This window comes from Podarcis raffonei, chromosome 8 (assembly GCF_027172205.1).
Source record: "Podarcis raffonei isolate rPodRaf1 chromosome 8, rPodRaf1.pri, whole genome shotgun sequence".
NCBI lineage: Eukaryota > Metazoa > Chordata > Lepidosauria > Squamata > Lacertidae > Podarcis > Podarcis raffonei.
The window spans coordinates 50,815,262-50,837,856 of record NC_070609.1 but is presented as its reverse complement, the minus strand read 5'-3'; the positions used below and the strand labels follow the sequence as shown (position 1 = coordinate 50,837,856).

General features: G+C 47.8%; 1 protein-coding gene across 2 annotated transcripts in view; it reads right to left on the bottom strand.

The window, feature by feature from the left end:
- The window catches only part of LOC128419385 (malonate--CoA ligase ACSF3, mitochondrial-like), a 112,297-nt gene that overhangs the window by 2,268 nt on the left and 87,434 nt on the right, over positions 1 to 22,595 (bottom strand). Inside the window, exons 1-11 of one of the 2 annotated variants that reach the window (XM_053400009.1) lie at positions 17,585 to 17,767; positions 8,614 to 8,769; positions 7,222 to 7,377; positions 5,967 to 6,111; positions 5,111 to 5,271; positions 4,058 to 4,186; positions 3,340 to 3,525; positions 2,525 to 2,778; positions 1,726 to 1,865; positions 1,405 to 1,623; positions 702 to 941 (exon numbers count right to left, since the gene is read on the bottom strand). In XM_053400009.1, coding sequence (XP_053255984.1) covers positions 702 to 941; positions 1,405 to 1,623; positions 1,726 to 1,865; positions 2,525 to 2,778; positions 3,340 to 3,525; positions 4,058 to 4,186; positions 5,111 to 5,271; positions 5,967 to 6,111; positions 7,222 to 7,377; positions 8,614 to 8,769; positions 17,585 to 17,638 — 1,840 coding nt within the window. In that variant the 5' untranslated portion in view covers positions 17,639 to 17,767. Of the gene's footprint in view, positions 1 to 701; positions 942 to 1,404; positions 1,624 to 1,725; positions 1,866 to 2,524; positions 2,779 to 3,339; positions 3,526 to 4,057; positions 4,187 to 5,110; positions 5,272 to 5,966; positions 6,112 to 7,221; positions 7,378 to 8,613; positions 8,770 to 17,584; positions 17,768 to 22,595 lie in introns of those variants that run through there. The other variant, XM_053400010.1, reaches the window with a different exon arrangement.

The window sequence follows — 22,595 nt, the reverse complement described above, 5'->3', positions numbered from 1 at the left end:
TTTGTGTGTGTGTGTGTTGTAGAGCATCAAAACATGTCCTTTCCCCATGTTCCTGCAAGTAGGAATGAGCAAATCTCTCAATTCTGGTTTCTCTCAGTTTTTCGTTTTTGTCCAATCCTAAATTCAATTCTCCGTATTAGTTTTCTTTTTCTTTTTAAAGTCCTCATGGAATTTTTTCAGCAGTTTTGCGAGAATTTCTCCTCATATGCACACCATTATGCATTTTTTCCTAATATGGGGGGGCGGGTGTTTGCACAGCAATTTTCCTTAATATATTACATTTTCGGATGGATGGATAGATTACAGCAGAAAATCGATGCAGTGTGAGAAAAGTAATAATTAGTACTCAAAAGGCCAGTGGAAGCAGAAATGATTCTCCCCATTTTTGGAGGAGCAGCAGGGAGGACTTGATGAAAAGTTCCAGAGCAGGGGCCCAAGTTACTTCCCAAAAGGCCTTGCTATATGTGGTGGCTGCCCAGGCCTCTGCATAGCATGACACGCAGCTGTTTGGCAGCTCCTACTCATGAGCAAGTAAGAGACGCAAGAAGCCTGCTCTAACATTGTACCTCAGGTCCCACTGGCCAGGCCGGCCCTACCATTAGGTTGAGCTTGAGGGACTGAACCACATTAGACATGCCCCAGCATAATGCCCTTTTAGGAACAGGTCCTGAATCTCATGCCAGAAGGCGTGTTGCACTTACGCAGGAGCAGGATGGTGCAGCTCAGGATGATCATCAAGGCCCCGAAACTCAGGCCTGCCACAGCACCCACCACGGCAGCAACGTGAGCCTGGCAGGAGCCCCACTTGTCACAGGCGCACACAGAGACATTCAGGAGCTGCTCTCGCACCTGTGGCGGTGTCCCTGAGTCACTGATGAGCAGCGGCAGGACGTGGAGCCCTAGATCCACTTCTCCTTCAGTCTGCAGCAGCGCATGGGTATCTGTAACAGATGAGGGAGTTTCAGGGAGGAGGATGGAGCAAGCAGGAGCCTGCCTGTATCTATTCTTCTGCACCCCCTCCCATAATGCTCTCTGTTACCTTTGCAGGAAGACCAATCCAAGTGGGTCTGAGGGGTCCCAGGACAAGGTGCCCACTGGCTGGCTTACTTGGGAGCAGCAGCAATGGCAGAAACAGCTGTGTTGAGGGACAGGCAGTGCCAGGAAGCTGAGCCTAGCTGCCACTTTAATACCTTGGAGTGATATTGAAGGAAATTAAAATGGTGGCTGGACTTTGTGGTCCAGCCTTGCTCAGAGAGCCAGGTCAATGTCTTTTTTTTTTAAGGTGGGTGCTCAGGCCCCTAGGAATTGACTGGGAATGCCAAACGCTGATGCCATCCCTGGTTGAATCTCTTTCCCACCCTCTGCTAAATGTAGGGGTGCTGACTTCCACCAGGTCAAGGTTACCATTGATGTGTCCGAGAGTCCAATTCTGAGCCATGTCAGGGCTGAGGCGAAAGTGGAAGGGCTCAGCGTGGGGAGCCAGGTCATCATCAGTGGCGCTCAGCACCAGGCGTCCGCCCTGGCTGCATAGCTCACTAGTCACCGGAAGCAGAAGAGGAGCATGGTCGTTGACTTCCAGCACCTCAATGGACAGGGTCCCCGTAGCTGTCAAGGACGGGTTTCCTAAACAAAAAGCAGGAGAACGTAGATGCATTCCTAAGGGATAGCTTTGATTGTGACTAGGGCCGGCCCTAACAATAGCCACTCTCTGCCCGACCTTCTCACCATTATCGCTGGCCAGGATCTGCAAGGTGTACCAGCCGCCTGGGAATGTTGAGCGTGGGGGAACCGTCTGTCGTGTCTGCACCAGGCTGGAGTCAGGGTCCACTTGCAGCCAGCTGGCCAGGTCAGAGGCCTGGAAGTACCTGAGGATACAGGTCAGAGAAAGAGATGCTAATATTCTGTGTGTGTGTGTGTGTGTGTGTGTGTTCATGAACAGCATTTGCTTTCCTAGAGGCAAAGTCACACTCGCCAGGATGTCACACACATCTGGGAGGCAAATTGGGCTTGTGTGGTGGCTCATCCAAAACACTGTCATGACAACTATGCTCTCCCCTGACTGCTGGAGGCTGTATGCCTTTGAATACCAGTCACTGGGAATCACAATGGGGAAGAATGCTGTTGCACTCAGGTTTTGCTTGTGGGTATCCTACAGACATCTAGTTGGCCACTGTGAGAATAAGATGCTGGACTAAATAAGCGTTTGACCTGATCCAGCAGGACTTTTCTTCTGTTTCTGCAAGTTGGTACGTTTTTCTTCTAGGCCATAAAGTCTAGAGACTTATTTAAGACAAAAAGGGGAACAGGAGCTGCAGTTCTTGCAGCGCTGAATTTTATGCCAGGCACCAAGCCATGCCTTTGGTCTGCAGCTCTGGAAGGGCAGAATCCCACCAAGCCCTGGAGGCCAACCCTGCCAGGGGGTTTTCTGCTCCCTTCCTCCTTAAAATCACCCACCTGCTCCCAATGCAAGCTAACCTGGAGTATCTCCTTGGACAGTAGCCTGAAGCCCTCTGGCCCAGCTCACCTGAGTTGCTGCCCTTGCTGGGTGTCTGGGTCACTGGCACGGTAGAGGGTTATCTCTGTGCCAGGGGGCGCACCTTCATTCACGCTTCCCCTCCAGGGATTCTCCCGGAAGAAGGGGGCTTCATTGGCATCGAGCACGTGCACCCGCACTGTGGTCAAGGCCCTGGCAGCCTTTGGGGCAGACAGCTCCAGGGGACTTTGGTTCTGGACAGAGACAAGCAGTTCAAACCGGTCCCGTTCTTCATGGTTGAGGGCCTGACGATAGGGAAAGAGAGTTGGTGAAGCCGTGGTTAGTGGCATGGGACCCTTTTGCTCCCATCATTGCAAATCCCTCAAACAGGGCCAGCATTCCTGCTTCCCAGCCTTTTCTCTGTCCGCTCTGTTTTGAGCTTCAACCAGCTATTGATAGCTAAAGCAAGAGTTGCAAGAACTCAAATCCACTTTGTGGCTTCTGGCCCCAGAATCCTGCTCCCTTCATCCAGGCAACTGGTTGTGGCTACCCTGTGCTGATGGACCTGCCCTTAGTGCATGGTGAAAGGTACTCTTGTTATCATTACCTTGCTTGTTTAAAGTTTGGGATTGTGTGCCTTTATTTAAACTCTACAAAGACAGCTAGCCTGTAAATCCCTCTCCCCTCAAAGTCCATACCCCAGGCCTCATATTTAGGGAATGGGGGAGGCTATGGCTACTCCATGGTGAGCGGAACACACTCTGTGCATGCTCATTAGCACCCGGTGCTTTGGCCATTGTTCCCAGGCTGAACCTGGTGCTCTAAACAGGCTCCAAGGAGGGATCCAGCTGAATGCCATTCCTTACCTTCACCAGGGAGATGACGCCATCGTTGGTGAGGGGGTCGGTGTGGATGGCGAAAGCCCCGTTGGGGTCCCCCTCCAGAATGGTGAACTTAGCCAACCAGTTGGGAGAACCAGGGAGGTCCTTGTCTTGGACCAGCACTCGCCCAATGACCACGCCTTGCTTGTTCTCAGGGGCCTCCATTGAGAACTGCAAGAGAAGGGGGGGGGGAGGAATTATTCAGTTTTTTGGCCTGGCTAGATCTCCCAGTGCACACTTTGCAAGGCACAGTCTTCCCCTTCTTTCTGGTTTTTGAGGGAGAACTGGAAAAGGGGCAGAACTATGTGTGACATCTTGAACTCTTTGTGGGGGAAGTGTTGGGAATAAACAATAATGAAAAATAGCAATTAGATGCTGCCAAGGGGCTTGGCAGGAGCAGCCTGTGCGCTATGGCCCGCACTTGATGTGTTTTGTGGGCTGCACTGATTCATCGGCATGGATCACCTCCTGCTTCACAACTGGAGTGGGTTTCGTTGCTGTTGGTATTATGCAGGAGATATTGGAGAGGCCCAACAAAGCCCTGCTCCACTGCACTCTCAAGCCCCTAACTCCATTCAAATGGAGCAGAAGGAACTTCCAGCCACACCAGCCGGATAAAGAACCCAGCCAGGGTCCTTTATAATCTCCTCTCCCACCGGTTCCACCTCCTGCCTCCTCAGTGGGAGGGGGGTGGGTTCCCCACCTCTTTCTCTGTGAACTCGGGCGGGTTATCATTTATGTCATCCACGTAGATAACGGCTGTGGCGGTGGTGGCCAGGCCCTCTCCGGACATATCTGCCACTTGGAGCGTCAGGTTGTAAATGCCGACGACCTGCACAGAGAGGAGCAGAGGTAGGTGACGGTGTGGGGAAGAGGGTACGAGCCAGAGAGGGAAGCATACCATTCACACGGTTCTAGGACCTGCCTATTCCTCCCTGGCTTCCATACCTACAATACCTTTCGGAAAGTTGTTTGCAGTACTCTATACGTTTGGACACCTCTTAAGATGCGGTACCCAAATTGCACGGCGGTTCCTGAGCTTGAGTAGCAGATTTTTAAAAAATCTATATTTGGATACATCTAGGCATCATTCTGAATCAAGATGGTGGAGCGAAACTTTAAAAATTGCACCGATTGAAACCCCGATTTCAAAACTGCACTGATTTTTGCTGTTGTTTCTTAGAATTATTCAGCAATGCTGGGTGTGAGGCTACTAGTGTCAGATAAGTTTAAAAACCTGGTTTTCTGTCCCACTTTTCTTTCCAGAAGACGGTAGGTCAAAGCTTATCTGTACTGGCCTGGATTTTTGCAAATAAAGTAAAATTTTGGTGTATTTTTAGAAAACTGCAAATCATTTCCTGACATTTCACTCTTTCAAGTATAGTTTTGAGACGTTGTGTGTGTGTGTGTGTGTGTGTGTGTGTGTGTGTGTGTGACACTATTAAAAATAATTCAGGGCAATAATGTTACAGCATTAATGTGCTGCATTCAAAATGATTGCTCCCGTTTTTTCAAAAACATCTCAGCCCAATCGCTTTCAAAATTGGGAATGTTGTAACAAAATAGACCCTAAGGATTCAAATGATCAAAGTTTGTGTGCAGATTCAAATGAGAAATAATGTTTCACCCCAGATTTCCACTGGCTTCATTCTTTGGTGCAGCATACAGTCCACTCTGCTCTTTGGCGCCTACTGACTGGTCACCCACGACTGCATTCCACCCTCAAGCTCTGAGATGAACATTGACAGGCTTGTACCTCCCGGTCAAACCCAGCTCGGGCTGTTTGAACTTCCCCTGATAGCTCGTCAATTGTGAAGACGTCTCCCATCTCTGGTCCCAGGATGGAATATCTCAATGCGGCATTGTCGGTCTCAGGGTCGTCTGCGTCTGTGGCTTCTACCGTCATCACGTAGGTACCTGAGAAGGAACAGAGATGCCTTATTCCACCAGGACAATCTATTTTCCCATCTAGCCCAGTGGTGTCAACACTGACTGGCAGAACTCTTGAAGGTCTTTTTTAAATATATATTTTTATTGATTTTAATTATAACAAACATCGTATACAGCAAACATTAAAAATGTTTATACCATCAATACAATATTGATATGTGGGATTTCTCCAATCTCTTGACTTCCCTCTACCCTCTCCATGGTTCCATTATATTTATTGTTAATTCATGCATGTCCAAATAATATTTTCTATCTGTACATATCTGGTTCGATCTGTTATCACAATACTGCAAATGTTTTTTAGAATCCTGCTGATGTATCAACTTGTATACAATGCTTTGACATATATGCAATAAAAATTTCCCACTCATTTTTAAATTTGTTGTTGTCTTGATTTCTGAGTCTTCCTGTTAATTTAGCCATCTCAGCATATTCAATTAACTTAATTTGCCAATCTTTTTCCGTGGGAGTTTTTTCCCTCTTTCCAGTTTTGGGCTATCAAACTCTCAAAGGTCTAAGGCAGGGGACGGTCATTCCTATCAGCTGCTACTTGTTTCTCACAGTTCCCCACCCTCAGCTTCCAGTTCAACCCACCTTGGTGGGCTCAGAGAACTGGCCCATCCGTATTAAACAAGAACCATGCGAGGGTCTGGCACACCCACCTGGAGGAGCCTCTTCCACCACGTGCCCAATAAACACAGCCTGCCGGAAGAGGGGCCGGTTGTCATTCTGGTCCATGACCAGAATCTCCAGGTCTGTGGGATCCTCCAGTGGAACTCCACTCAGGTCTAGTGCAAAGGCCCTGAGCTGGGCATGGGTAAAGCAAGAGGTGTTGAGTTATTATCATCAAGATAAGCCTAGTTCTGTCTTATAAGATCCACACATAACCAGGGAGACTGTCCCCTTCAAGATCCACAATAAGTATCTTTCATCAAAAGCACTATTTTTCTGCAACATTCACAAATGCATGCATGATGACCCCAAATTAGGAACTGGGGATGTTCATCCCATATTAAGCTTTGGGCCACCCAAAATGACGCCCCACAGCTCCAGAAGAGTGTCCTCTATGAAATGACATTGCTATTGGGCCCAGGCTAATGCTTTGGTCAAAGGACGCCATCAGGCATGGCACCCCCAGTAGGTAGAATTTTTTTTTGGAGAATCTCGGAGGTGACCATTTCCTGAGAGAGATAATATGGGGCAGCCTCAAGTTTATTTTGGAGCTCTGAGAACTTTAGTTCCTTTTTCAGTTTTCTGACTGAGCAGGGTTTCAAACTTTTGGCCAAATAAGGAACTGGCAACCAGCCACCAACTTCACCCCTGTCTCTGACTACTCAGTTGGTCTACCTGTTGGCTTGCAGCACAGACTTGTTCCTCACCTCCTGCCCCCTTCATCTGCCATGACCCTGCCCCTCCCCCCACTTTGGAACAAGGCACTCACTTGTCTGTCTCCACTCACAGTCTGTGTCCTGCCCTCCTTGCTGACTGGGGTGTGAGTTGCCTTCTGCTTGGGAGGTGAGAGAGAACTGCTTGATGGCCAAACTTATCTGCCCTTTGGCTTATGTATTCTTGGGCCAGATTTTGCATTTAGTTGTGATTCCTGCATTGCAGGGGTTGGAGTTTTTGAGCCTTGGGGTCTCTTCCAACTCTACAGTTCTATGATTCTTCCATCCTTAAAATATTCTGGGTCTGGAAACTCTCATCAGCTCCAGCCAGCTTGGCCTATGGCTAGGCATGATGGTAACCCAACATCTCGGACATCTCAGGTTTGGCGGAGTCTACTCAAGGAAATACATTTTGCACATGCTCAGAAGCACCTCACTACCACCATTTGCATGTGTTCCGGAGCTCAGCCCTGACATTTAAAACACCCTCCAGAGCTGCAATGAACCACGAAGCAAGTTGGGCTTTCCTTACCCGAAAGCGTTCATTCTTTTCCCGGTCCAGCACAGTATTGAGGTAGACTTTCCCATTGCGTTTATCGATGGAGAACACACCCTTGGGATCTTCATCCACTCCTGGACCCTTGATGCTGTAGATCACACCTCCGGGCTGCTGCTTGTCTGATTTAATCTACAGAAGGGAGATTAACCCTGTGTGCTGGGAGAGGGCCGGCACTTCCCCTGCTCCTGCCCACAGGTGCTGCCCTTCCCCCTCTCTGTACCCAGATGTGACTTAAATCCCAACCAGGCTCAGGGACATAGAAGGCTGCCTGATTCCATCTAGCACGATATTATCTCTACACTAACTGGCAGTGGCTCTCCAGGGGGATTCAGGCAGGGAGTCTTTCTAAGTCCTGTTTGGAGATGCCGCTGGGGGTTGAACCTGGGAGGACTTTCTGCACGCAAAGCAGATGCTCTGCCACTGAGCCAGGATCCTTTTTTGATGCATGGCGCAATGAAAGGCTTGATGCACGGTGCAACGTCCTTGGAAGGCGAGGGCCAGGTTTCCTGTGAATGCATGTGCTGTTGTGCAAGGAGGGGCTGCCACGTGGGTGCCTGCAAGTCGCAGGTGTGGGGGAGCCTGCTGTGGCAAATGGAGCTGTGCCTTCACCATAACAAAGGCCACACACACATATTCAGTGCTTAAGGTCAACATTCATGGTGTAATGAACCGGTGTGGCTGTAGGTGAAGAAGAGGAGTTTGGATTTGATATCCCGCTTTATCACTACCCTAAGGAGTCTCAAAGCGGCTCTCATTCTCCTTTCCCTTCCTCCCCCACAACAAACACCCTGTGAGGTGAGTGAGGCTGAGAGACTTCAGAGGAGTGTGACTGGCCCACGGTCACCCAGCAGCTGCATGTGGAGGAGCGGGGAATCTAACCCGGTTCACCAGATTACGAGACTACCGCTCTTAATCACTACACCACACTGGCACTGCATGTATTGAAGGATGTGTGCCATTGCCAGACTGTATTTTTAACCTGCCTTCAGAGGCAGAGTGGGAGGGAGAGGAGCAGCCACAACCTGGTTGATTGTGATGGGGCTGTAAGGAAGGGTGCACTGGATCTAGCAATGAGCACAATGAGCAAGTGGGTGTGTTTCTGCAGGGTGCTGTGCTATTGGCACATGGCAACACTCAGCATCTCAATGAAGTTCACTCAGGGCTGGCTCAGTCCAGCCATTTCCTTCCAAGGCACAATCCTGGGTCTGAAGCAGACCTTGGTGGGATGCAAGCAGAGAGCAGGAGCAGCCATGGAAACATCACACCAGGGGAGAAGAGAAGGGCACTTCTTTGCTTCCCAAGCCTTCTCCTGAACCAACACTGTCCACCACTGTTGAATACCAAACTGCCCATTCTCCTCCTTACCTGCACCAAAACATGGGGGAGCCGCTTATGGTTCTCTGACACGCTGATGGGAGGGATCACCCAAGCCCTCTTCACCCTTCCTGTCCCATCCTTCTGCTGCTTTAGATGCAGTACTGGGGGGCTGCTATGGACCTCCTCTTCAGAGCAACAGACATCCTGCCAGGGGGGAAAAGGTGTTATATCAGTCTCTGACATATTGAAGACTTCAGAGGCTTATTATTGTGTCTGCTACACCTCCCCCCCCCATTTTTTATGCCTTCTGTTCTGACTTCAATTTCATGGTGGCTCTGTGTTCTGCACAAGCTGCTTTGGCTCATCATGCTTTCAGCTGAAAAAGCAGGCTATATGTATTGTAAAATGAAGATCTGGCAGAAAAAAACCTCCTTTGTCCTCCAGGGGCCACAGTCCCTGCCTGGCCAGCTCCCTTACTCCCTGCCGCTACAAAACTCCAGCATCTGATCCAATTAGGTTGAGAACTTGGGTGTACAATCAGTCCTTGAGTAGATTAAAAGATAAAGAAATTCATGGAACATAAGGCTATTTATCAATGTCTCCTAGTCACTGTTCTCCCTCCATGTTGGAGGCAGCATGTCTCTGAATACCAGTTGCTGGAACTCACAAGCAAGGAAAATGCTGTTGCACTCAGGTGCTGCTTAGGGGCTTCTTCCAAGAGACACTGAGGGTTTGTCCACACTTCTGCTGGTCCCGTGACTAGAAAGCATGGGCTGGAGTGGTCTCCCACTTGACCTGCACTTTCTAGGCATGGGTTGGAGTGGTTTTCTCCTTGCCCCACTCCTTTCCCAGAGAAAATGTGCTCTTTAGTGCTAATTCGGAGCAAACGTCAACCCAGAGAAAACCTGAATTGACGTTTGCTCTGATTGAGTGCCAAAGAATAGTTTTTTCTGGGGGAAAGAGCAGGACGAGAGGAAGTGTGGATGAGCCCTTATAGCTGGCCACCGTGAGAACAGGATAAGGACATAAGGACATAAAAAGAGCCTCCTGGATCAGGCCAAAGGCCCATCTGGTCAGCATCCAGTTCTCACAGTGGCCAATCAGATCCCTGTGGGAAGACTGCAAGCAGGACATGAGCGCAACAGCTCTGTCCCTATCCTGAACTTTCCAGCAACAAGCATTGAGAAGCATCCCGCCTCCAACAGGGGATGAGGCTGGACTAGATGTGCCTGATTCAGCTTCAGGGCTCCTATGTTCTTTTCTTATCTTGCAGCAGCCAATGGCTGAAAGCATCTAGCTGTGGGATGTAGTGATTCCTAAGAGCCAGGTGTGGGCTGTGCATTCCTCTCTGGTAACCCAAGAACCCTTTGTGGTAGGGAGCAGCTGCATGCTTGCCATCTTTGGGGGAAGGGCCCTACAGTCCTGGAGGAAATGGTGAGGAAGGGTCTTACACAGCCCGGGAGCTGCTAGAGCACAACAGAGGAGGCAGGTTGATTCCAGGGAGTCAGCACAGCAATGTTCTGATTGACAGGTAAGCATGTAACAAGGCGGATTCCTGGTTTTTGGTATATTGCAGAGAGACGAACGGCTGTCAATGAGTGGTCTCAGTGATATGGACAGTGGCTGGGAGTTTGTTTGTTTAAGGCAGAGTCCCTAAACTGTGGTCTGTGGACCACCACTGGCCCACAAACACCATGTTGGTCCTTGCTGTGGGCATGGATTTGTGGTTGAAGGTGAAAGACATTCTGTTGGTTAAATACTCATTTCTTTTTAACTGGATTATTCTTACATTGCATTTTATTATATTGAAATTTGAATTCTAGGGAATCCAAGGTGTAATACAGTAAAATATACCATATAAAAAAATACAAGAAGCAATACAAAACTAAATTTAAAAATACAGCATCTAGTACAGCACATTACAAAGGCTACAACAGGCAGAAAAATCAAGACCAGCAGCAATTTCCAGGTGGTCCACGGGCAAAAATGTTTTGGTGAACTACTGGTTTAAGGCATTTATATGTCACCTAATCACCAAGGTTTTTTAAGCAGAATACATTAAAATTATTCTTTGCGATTTGCTCAACCCCATATTAGGAGGATGAATCCTAGCTTGCTCTCCCATCAAAAGTAGCCCAGACTCTTATCCCAAGCCCTGGTCACGCATTTGGGCTTCCCAGAAGCATTTGGTCAGCCACTGCGAGAAGAGAGTGCTGGACTAGATGGGCCCCCTCTGGCCTGAACCAGCAGGGCCCTTTTTATCTTCTCCTCCAGGCCAGAGGGGGCTCATCTAGTCCAGCACCCTCTTCTCACGGTGGCCTGTGGGAAACTGGCAAGCAGCACCCAAGCACCAGAGCCCTCTCCCCCCCTCCTGCTGTTTCCACCATCTGGCATTCAGAAGCATGACTTCCTCTGAGTGTGGGGACACAGAGCATAGATATCATGGTTAGTAGCCACCGATATCCCTCTCCTCCGCAAATTTGCCCAATCTTCTTTCAAAGCCATCCAAGTCGGTGGCCATCGCTACCTCCCTGCAGGAATGAGTTCCTTAAGAAGAAGAAGAAGAAGAGCTTGGATTTGATATCCCGCTTTATCACTACCCGAAGGAGTCTCAAAGCGGCTCACATTCTCCTTTCCCTTCCTCCCCCACAACAAACACTCTGTGAGGTGAGTGGGGCTGAGAGACTTCAGAGAAGTGTGACTAGCCCAAGGTCACCCAGCAGCTGCATGTGGAGGAGCAGGGAATCGAACCCAGTTCCCCAGATTACGAGTCCACTGCTCTTAACCACTACACCACTCTGGCTCTCTTAGTTTAACTATGTGCTGCATGAAGGAGCACTTTCACTTGTCCTCTGACTCTTCCAACATCCAGGTCCGCTGGGTGTTCACAAGTTTCTAGTGTCGTAAGAGAGGGAGAAAAAGCTTTTATCTGCTGCCTGTCTCCATGCCATCACGGTGTGGATACTAGCAGAACCTGTTGGCTATAAAAAGCAAGGGGACTGTGGGGGCTGGCTGAGAATGTGCTGCTGCTCCCTGCTCCCTCCACATCTCCCCTCCCTGAAGCAGCTGCATGGAGACGGCTGGACTTCTTACAGTGGAAGCTGCCTTAGATTGACTCAGGCCCATCAGTCCCTCCTAGCAGCGGCTTTCTAGAGGTTCAGGCAGGGGTCTCTCCCAGCCCTACCTGGAGACAGAAGCTGGGACATTCTGCATGCAGAGCAGATGTTCTAGCACTGATCTGCTTTGGCCTTCCTCGTGAGCCAGCCAAGATCCCAGCCCAGATTTTGGCACAGTGCAGGCTACGCTACTGCGTTTCTGACCCAAGGGAGGTGATGGCTGCTTCCTGCCTCTCATTCCTTCCCTGTGAGATCTATTTTTGTTTCTATTTTGAACGGCTGGACCCTCCTTCAGCTCCTTTCCCACGTTATTCCCATCTTGCTTTGGCAGACTTCCCTGGCACCCAGCCTCTAAGGAAAGACCCGCTTGCCCCACTGCTGCGGCTGGGAGCCTTGCAGAGAAGAGACTGAGCTGAGCTTCTGCACCGCCTTCACACAAGCCCCATCCCGTCAGCCGCTCCAGGGGTCGGGCAAAGACAAGGCTGAAGTGAACACTTTGGCAAAATCTCTCCAGAGACCGGTTGCCTTGTTCAATTTTTATGCTAGTGCATTTATTACATTTACGTTCCCCCCCTTTCCTCCGCGGAGCTCAAGGTGCAATATATGGCTCTCCCCGTCCCAATTTTATCCTCACAACAACCTTGTAGGTGAGGCTGAGAGACAGGGACTAGCCCAAGTCATCCAATGAGCTTCATGGCCAAGCAGTAGATTTGAACCCTGGACTTCCTTTGAAAATGACCTTTTTATTGAGCATTCATCCTGATTTGCTTGTGGGGTATCCATATGTCTTCCTGACAGTCATTTCTTCATCCCACACTGCGAAAGTCTGATTCTTTCTTAAGGATTCGTTTCAATAGGGAGACAAGAGCATTTTTTATACACAAACCTAAAGCTCCAATAGGGACGCGGGTGGCGCTGTGGGTTAAACCACAGAGCCTAGGGCTTGCTGATCAGAAGGGTGGCAGTTCGAATCCCCGTGACGGGGTGAGCTCCCGTTGCTCAGTCCCTGCTCCTGCCAACCTAGCAGTTCAAAAGCACGTCAAAGTGCAAGTAGATCAATAGGTATCGCTCCGGCGGGAAGGTAAACGGCATTTCCGTGCGCTGCTCTGGTTCGCCAGAAGCGGCTTAGTCATGCTGGCCACATGACCCAGAAGCTGTACGCCGGCTCCCTCGACCAATAAAGCAAGATGAGCGCCGCAACCCCAGAGTCGGTCACAACTGGACCTAATGGTCAGGGGTCCCTTTACCTTTAAACTCCAATATGCGCCTGAACCGCCCACCCGCCACAAAATGGTGACAGTATGGAGGTGCCCCTGGTGTCCTGGGTCACAGGCCAACACTCTAACAGCAACACCACACTGGCCAGGAGAGATGCTTTCGTAACTAGTGTGAATTTAACTTCACATTCCCATGCAGCATTTCTGCCAGTCGTGACCCCCCCCCCAATCCCTTCTCTCCTGCTCCCGACTTGCCCTGAAATGTAACCCAGCTCCAAGCCCTGGATTCCGCAGCAGCAGGTGGCCAAGGGGGGACGCATACACGCATGCGAACCTCCTGGAGCGCAACAAAGAATGCCACACACCCCCATCCTCCGCTGTAAGGGGATCCTTTCACTCTGCCCTGCTCACGCAAGCTGTGAGGGGCCCCTTCGGTGGAAAGGCTTAGGATTTGGGTCAGGGCCTTACAGATCTGCAACTGCATGGAAGGACATCTTCTACTTGGAACAGGGTGCAGTATAAAGTTGGGGGATGCAGGATAGGTGTATATGCACATCAGTGTATACAGTGGTAACCTCGGGTTACATACACTTCAGGTTACATAGGCTTCAGGTTACAGACTCCGCTAACCCAGAAATAGTACCTCGGGTTAAGAACTTTGCTTCAGGATGAGAACAGAAATCGTGCTCCGGCGGCACGGCGACAGTGGGAGGCCCCATTAGCTAAAGTGGTGCTTCAGGTTAAGAACAGTTTCAGGTTAAGAACAGACCTCCAGAACGAATTAAGTACTTAACCCGAGGTACCACTGTAGTGCCCACCTTCCAACTTGTTGAAGGGGGTGTACATAGAATCATAGAGTTGGAAGAGACCCTGAGGATTATGTAGTCCAACCCCTGGCAATGCAGGAATATGCAGCTATCCCATACGGGGATCGAACTTCCAGCCTTGGCATTATCAGCACCACACTCTAACCAACTGAGATATCCAGGCTGATGTGCGCTCTCTCTCTCTCTCTCTCTCTCTCCTTCCCAACCAAGCAAGAAGCTGACCTCACAAAACAGAGCATGAGGGGCTCACCTCTCTGCAAGGAGGCAAGAACCCAGAAATTCAGCATAGAAGGGAGGTTTGTGGAAGCACCCAGCAGTCAAGCAGAGGAGAAGGGTCACACCTCAGGATTTTGTATGGGACTTTCCTTCCCCGCCCCGCCACTTCACTCCCTGGCCATCATTCCAGGAAGAGCTCTGCTGCAGGGTGTCACTAATGCAAGCCACATGGAATTCCAGCTTCTTTGCTCTCGGTCACTGGGGTGGGTTGCATTTTTATGCTCCCAGCTGCCGGCATGGACATTTCACGCTTGTTGTTGACTCAGGGGGCAGCTGGCAGAAAGGGGGAGGTGCCTCCTTCACTGCTGCAGAGCTGCAGGATATCCAGGAGCTGGCTCTCCAAAGTTTGAAGGGCTTTGCTCTCCTCCACATCTACACCACCCTGCCCCCATGAAGAACCCTAGAACTTCCCTTCCTTTTATCTCTGAAGCTTCATAGCCTTTAATGTTCATTGAAAGAAAGTTTCCCATTCCAAATAGGTGGTTGTTGAAGGGAGTAGGGGTCCTGTGCCCTCCCAGGAGTCAAGAGTCTCTGCGTCTTTCTATGCAAAGCAACTGATCCCATCCAGCTCTTTGGAGGGGGAGGTCCAAGGGCCAAAGTGCCATAAGGGAAAAGCGGCTTCCAAGGTGCAAGGCGGTGGGATGGAGAGGACATTCCAGTTGCACAAGCCCTCCGTGAGGAAAGCAAAGGCCTGATGCAAAGGAAGAGGAGAAGGGCTTTCCTTTGCAGGAGTCAGAAAAGCTGCAGCAGCTGAAAGACATGCCTATGAGACTCATTGCTGGTGGGCTGGGGGCATCCTTCTTTACATGTCTTCTCGCCCTAACAATTGAGGATTGTGAAATGAGAGTGTGGACAGGATCCCTCTCTCTGTGCGGCTAAAATGAAGGCAGGCTCCTTTGGGACCTGGAGACCTTTCTCTCGCAGGGCACAACAGCCCACATTTGTAGAAGGCCTGTCTCTCCCTGAAAACACATTATAGTTTTCTAAGCAGTCTGTTGGGACTTCCTCATGAAGCCACCCTGTAAACTGTATTTCCCCCCAGGCATTGAAAAGTTCTGTTGGAGAGAGTTCTAAAGCCCCCTGATAAAGCGTATTTTTTCCTTCAGTTATGACGGAATAGAGCGGAGAGATCCCAGGACATTTACGTGAAGGTTGGAAGTTAAAGGAACAAGCCAACATCTCCATCTGAAGAGGCGGGGGCATTTCCCGAGAGTGGTGAACTGCTACAGGGTTACCAACTTGCACTCCAAACAGAGTCACCACCACCCTTTCGACATAGGTGCTCTCCCTATTGCAGAAATCAGAAAATGGCCTGTAATGGCAGAACTTCATTACTTCTCCCCCGACCCAAGCCAGATGTTTCCAGGCTAAGTATTCTCCAGGGACTTGGAGTTTCCTTTCTGAAGTGGGGTGAGACTTGTTCAACTTAACTCCCAACAACTCCCCCTCCTTCAGAACACAGGTGCTGGACTTACAGTGGATTTGTTGTGGATTCAGTGCCACAACTTGGTAATTTCACACCCTGGACTTAAAGGGTCTTACGGGGAACACTTTAGAGGGCCAGGTGTAATTATGTCAGTTGTGGAGCACACCACGAGCATTCCTGTTCTCCCCACCCCCATTCCATTTGGTGCTGTCCTCCTCCTCCAATCCACAGTTTGCCAACCCAGATTGAAAGAAAAGAAGCTACAAGTGCAGTTTTGCATTTGGAACACATGTAAATGGCAGCACCGCTGTGACTATGGGAATAAAATGAAATTTGCTCTTGCTGCCCTGATGCCAAATGAATTTACTGGGGTGGGGGATGTTATAGAAAAGGGAAAAATATATTTTCAAAGTAAAAATAATAACATAAGCATCTTCATTGCAGGGGGTTGGACTAGATGACCATTGAGGTCCTATGTCTCTACAATTCTATGATTCTGTGAATTGTGTACATGCCTGCCCAGCACCCCCTGACTATGAAAATGTGGGTTGTTGTTTTTTCTAAGTTCAAGAAGCTTTAAAAAAGAAAGAAAGAGGGATGGTGTGGGATCTGGCGTGCCAATGCCGGTCTCAGTTTTCAGAACTTTCTAAGAAGGGACAGAATGATGTGTAAGAATTTAATGTTTAATTAGGAGATTTGTTTGATTAGGTGAAAGAATTTTGATCTGGAAACTGCTACAAACTTTCTTATTATTATCTGGTCCACCAAGTACATTCACCTGAGTTCCACCTTGGTGCAGTCGGAGACACTTGTTGGGTTATGGTTTAAGTAAAGCTTTATTAGAGAAACACACACACACACACACACAGTTTTGCACAAGCATTCAAAGAGAAAATTAAATCAGAGCTTGGAAAATTCATTTCGAAAAGGAACAAGTTCTCACTCACGTTCAACATGCCCAAAAAGGAACGAATTCCAGTTCTCGTTTGTCCCTATACAAAACCAACTAGTTTGGTTCACATTCAGTTCAGCTGAATTCAAGTTTATCCAAATGATCCTCAGCAATTTTTCTTTCCCAGCACTCAAACTGTTACAAGCTGCCTGTTACAAAACACACTTAAGAAGACTAAGAAAACATCCAAGAGCACACACAGTGGCATGTGAATGGTTTAATTTACTTTTCCAAACAATGATCATCTTGAAGCTTAAAGACCCAAAGAGGAAAAAAAACCCCACACAGAGTTGAACTAGAGAAATTGTCTCAATGTCTACCCCCATAATGAACAATATCTGCTCGGTTCACCTGGCAATTACGGGAGCCGCTTTGAATTGTGCTCCAGACATTTCTGAACTAATTCAGTGAACTTCGTTAAGCCAAACCAGCTCATTCCAAGCACGGAACAAAATACAATCGCACAGGTGTATACAGAAAAAGCACAGATTAATCTCTTAAATTCCCAAGGCAGTAGAGATCACAGGTAGAAAAAACGACCTGTCATCCAGGATCCCATACAACACATACAAAAGACTGAATTCCTATATTATAAGGAGCAGACTGCTGGGTAAGATGTGTTTTTTTGGGAGTGGGCTATTGGGTTGTTGTTTTTATTTTTTTATGCATTGTGTGGTTTTATATCTTGATACTATTCTCTGAGCCACCATGAGACCCCCGGGCATAGGATGGTATATAAATTCAATAATTAATAATCATTATCTGCAGGAAGCCCTCACCTTCAGAGCTCAGTGACTGATTGGCTAGATAAGGGGGGAGACGATGCTTCAGATATCCTGGTCTCTAGCTGTATATACACCCAAACCAACACCTTGAATGTAGCTCAGCAGCTAGCTGGAAGCTTGGACGTGTATATTCCACCACATGCTCTGTCTACTGTCCTTGGCACAGCGTAAGCCTTGTCTAGGACAGAGAGGCTGGCAAAATTCCTCCTGGCTGCAAATCAGTCAATCAAATGGACCCTGGTGGCGAGGGAAACCCCCTGATTGGTTCTCCAGGTGGAAATGCCTTTGGGATGGGACTCAACTGCATGCAGGACCCGCCGCCTAACTGAAGTCCCTGATGCCCTGGAGTGCAGAGAAGGATCTTCACCGCCCCATTGCTCTCTGCTCCAGGCTGACACACCTGCCCTCTCCGGTGCTTACCTGAGCCCACAACATGGCCAGCAGGAAGGAGATGAGCCAGAAAGGGGTGGCCATAATGGCTTGCTAGTGGTTGTGCCTCAGGCAGAGCGCAGAGCCGGACAGCCTCCGTTCCCTTCCTTCTCTCTCTCACACAGAGGGAGCGCCTCTGCTATGAGCAGAGCTAAAATAACCGAGACCAGGCTCTGACAGACAGCACATGTGCTGGGGCCTGGGAGAGGAACGCCGGATGGTGGCGGGGAGAGGGGGGGGGGGAGAGATGGCCTGGGAGCTGCATGGCCTGCATATCTCCCCTGCCCACAGACACCCTGAGAAAGGAGTGTGTGTAGAGTGTGTGTGTGTGTGTGTGTAGAATTGACACTTGCTATCCCACCCACCCCTCGCTAGAAGTTTGTAGAATTAACTTTTTGAAAGAAATATTAAATCCCAGATACTAAAGCCAAGTCACAGCGAGGATCAAGAATGGCCTGAAAAGAGGATGTGTCCTCTCTTTGGCCCTTTCCTCCACAGTGGGTCAAACTGTGGACTGGTTGCATGGCAAGAGAAAAAGAATAACTATAAGGAACCATGGAGAGTTGATGCCTACTAGGAGTGGGCCCCTAGAAATTCCATCCCTTCCTCTCCTTCTTTAAAAAAGTAATAGCTTTGGGCCCCTCCAGATGCCCCATTTATGAAGTACCTGATCTGATTTGCTCGGACCAAACCTACACAGAGGTTAGGCTCTGTCCAGCCTTTATCCAGGATTCGTTCTGATATGTTTGCAGGGAAGTTACACAACAAGGAGCATTCATCCTGATTTGCTTGCAGTGTGTTTACAGAGCTTCCTGCTAGTCACCCATTCATCTCACGCATTTGAATGCATCCCCCCATCGCTTTCCAAAAAGTCTGTTTTTGCTTTTAAGTGGATTTGTTGTGCTAAGCTGACAGAGCACCTGACTCCACTTTAATTATGCAAATTCCCGGCATGTGATCAAATCAACCCTGCGAAACAGCAAGAGTCCGGAGGCATCCTTTGCGGTGAGACCTCACCCGTGCAACATCACTCATAGAGACCTGGATCCGCATCTATTCCTTTTATGCAGATTCTGTATGAGGGGCCTATGCTCTGGGTCTTTTAAGCACTGAGACGTGCCCTGATGCAGAAGTTATTTGTAGCCCACCTTTCCTCCAAGGAACTCGGAGCATTCAGAGTTCCTAGGCTGTTTCCCACTCAGGTGCTCCCAAGCCCAAGTTTAGCTCCCAAATTTGGTTTCAGAGGAGCTCTTTCTCTGGACTACTTGGGTGGAATAACAAGGCCTGACAAGCACTGCCAAATGGTCAGGATTGGGTGGTCAGGAGGTTGGCCACTGGCTGGAAAAAACTCAGACGGAGCTGTTTCCCCCTGTTAGTTTGTCCTGTGTAATTTACTTATATTTTATTGATTTATATACCGTATTTGGAAGGCTACGTATTCTTCTATTTTAAAAAGGTATTTTAAAGAGAAAGGAGAAATATAAATTATTATTGATAACAATAAAAAATAGAAGTATGTAGGATATACATTCTACCAAATTTAAGGCTAATATACCTCTCCTGAAGGCACTTTACCACCACTCTGAATGTGAATGAACTTAACCAGAGAAGGAGCAATTTTTTAAAAAGTTGTAATTGTTGTCCATAGGAAATTATTTCTCTGCTTTGCTGTTTCAGCTAGTGTGCACTTCTGTATTAGTTTAAATTTGCTGCATAATGTTATCAGCAATTAGAAGAAGCATCCTGAATTTGCCAGAGATATTTCAGATGATATGGAGAAAAGCATAATTAAATATACTTTATATGAAAAAAACAGCAATAATTATTGATATCACTCACGAGGGCTTACAGCCATTTAAATCAGGAGAGGGGAATTTGTGGCCCTCCAGATGTTGCTGGACTCCGACTCCCATCAGCCCCAGTCAGTATGGACCAATGGTCAGGGATGATGGGAGTTGTAGTCCAGGAACCTATGGAGAGCACCAGGTTCCTCATTTCTGATTTACAACAACAAAATCAAGCCTGCCCCACACTCCAAAAGCAATACAGAAAATCAGAAACGACAATAAAAAAGTGGTGTAGGAAACAAAGCTAGGGCCCTGAGCAACCTTATTCAATAATTACATGGAGTGACAGTAGAGAAGATGTACCTCTGCTATGATGGCCAAAGCCTACACATCTAGGGAGGGAAATATTTTTCAGACTGAGGACTGCAATTCCTTTTTGGGCATTCTTCTGAGGGCCACATATGGGTAGAGAGGCAAGTGGGGGAAGCAATGGATGTGTATTGTTTCTGCACCCCCCCTCCAACCTCCATCCAGATAAGCAAACATGATCAGAGTTCAAGGACCCATTGCAGCCGGGCAGAAACCCCCCAGGAGGGTAGGAGGCAGCGCTGTGGCCTGGGGAGAGTCCTGAGATTCCTCACCCTCCGGGGTTTAAAGACATTGAACAGACATAGTTGAAATAGATCTTACTAACAGTCACAGTCAGCCTCCCATGCAAAAAAAGGGTAGGTTGGGAGAGAGCAGAGTCTGGGGTTGAGCTTTCCTGGCAGAGCCATGGAAAGTTGGTTCAGGGGCAGAAGGGAGAAAAGACGAGAGGAGGTGGCAAGGAGCCAAGGGCCTGGAAAGAGTTGTGGGGGAGACAGGGCAGAAGATCGCTGGAGGCATTTGAGTGCATTTTTGGTTAGCTGTTCTGTCGCCTCGAGGGCTGATTAACCATGACCGCCTCTCCCTCCTTGCAAGCCCAGGTCTGCTAGCCGGGATGTTTCTGAACAGCTGCTGCAGGAATTCCAAATGCTGACATGGGAGGGAGTGTTGCCCAGGGTGGTGGTCACAATGGGGGAGGGGGGGCAAGCAGAAAACAAGAGCTGAGGCTTTTTTGCTGCTCCCTACCAGGCTCTGCTTGTGTCTCAGAGGTCCATGTTTCCTGCTTGCAACAGGTCGCAATGTGAAAATCAAAGCAGGGAGGGAAGAGTTTTTCATCCTACCAAGTTCTCACTCATCTTAGTTCCTTAAGTCTGCATTCCCACCCGCAGCCACCAGCAACCTTGAGCTGCATTGAAGGTGAAGCCCAATCAAGTTTGTAAAGAAAGAAGGGGTGAGGATAAAGTAAGGAGGATGAATATTTAAAGTATTGAATGAAATTATTTAATTTGCATTTCATTTTTTTTTATTAAATATTTATTGGTATTTTCAAGAAACATGTAACAAACAAAAACAAAAAATAAACAAAATAAAAACAACACAAAAATACATAAAATTCAAAACTTAACAGAAAAATAGAAAAAACACATAAAGTTTCAATACTTATTTTCCTTAACCTTATTTCTCAGACCTCCTCACACCTCCCCTTCTTGTATTCCAATTTAAATTGTCAATTCAGCAAGTCCTTAACTTATTTCTTCACCCTAGCTTGAACATTTATTCCAACATGCTATTATTTTACTTTACTTCTTTTTTCCATTTCCTCAATTTATTTTTACCAGCCTTATTTTCATTTAGTTTAAAAAAGAAAAGAAAAACCAATTTTACCTTATCAAAATTACATATCAATACTTATACCTCATTAAATATTCTTAAACCTTTTTCCTAAAGTCGACCAAAATTTCCCTTCCACGGTTTTCCCAATTTCCATACAGCTAACAAAAAATATATAAAAAAACAACAAGGCAGATTATACTTATATACCCTTTGGATTCCCAACCTCCACCCACCCTTTTCCCGGTTCCAGTCCCCAACCAATATCCATCAGTCTTTATGTTATTTAGCCTGGAGATCTCACGTCCGAGGCCCTTATATCTCTCTCAGTTCCTTTCTGCCGGTCTCTTTGATAGTCCTTAATGTTAAACCCCAAGTCTCGGAGAGGCTCCGGCCCAACAGGATCCATGTTGCTTCCAGCCCGTCCTCCACACTTAAAAGCAAAGCCTATGGGGTACTCCAACTCTTGTTTCAAATTTCTTTCAAATCCAAAGCTCCAACTTTCACCTTCAGCAAATTTGTAATCCTCAGGTCTTCGGATCTCCTCCAAAGGGGATCTCTCCATTTTTCAGACTCCCATTCAGACCGGGCTTTCCACATCCAATTTTTATTGTCCTTTTTTATCATCATGTCAGGCCTCATATTGCAACTCTCCTTTGACTCCTGCAGAATTCCAGCTCCTCCTTCATTTTCTTCAAAAGCAACATATTGTTCCATCGTGTCAACACTTTCAGTTTCATTTATTTGTTCAGTTGAATGGGCTTCCTGTTTCAAATCCTTATCAGGCTCAAGACTGTTGTTTACTGTCAAGTATAGTACTGAAACCTCTGTAGACAAAGCACTGTACTCATCTTGTAACTTTCCCAGGAGAACAAATGCTCTGTCCAATTCTGCTTGAATTTTACATGCTCCAGCCATTTTTGTAATGTAATGTCCCTATTACCCCTCTAGGGGGATTTTAGTTCCTTAATATTCCTTTCAGCTCAAAGCCAAAAGTCCAGTTATTTTGTATCAGCCCTCCTTATTTTCAACAAGTTATACCGAATGAGCCAGCAGAAACAGCAGAAACAATGTTCTCTTTTTCCAGCTGACAGCTAGCTGACTGACAGCTAACTTGACAGCTGTCAAACTCTTCAATACAGCAGGCTTTCTCATAGGACGTTCCCGGGTCTAGGGGGGGGGTGAAACTTCAGCTCCCAAAAAATTCTTTTTATCCTCCAGTAAATCTTCTTATAATGTTAAAACCGTGAAGTCAAGATCTTTTATTAACAAGCAAGAAACAGATTCTCTCGACCTTAGCTGCTCGGTCCTTTGCTTTAAGTTGTTTATAAAGGGGGGGGGTGGACTTCCTTTTTAGCCCCTTCCCGCTCGTTCCAGATCCAAAATAGAAATTTTTTTTAAAGTTCCAATCTCCGTATTACTCACGGGTTGATGTTTTGTAGTCCAATCGATCAAAAGAAGAAGTTGGCGCTCTCTGTCAATGGCTTGCGGCTTCACTCCGTAGACGAGGGAGTACTCTC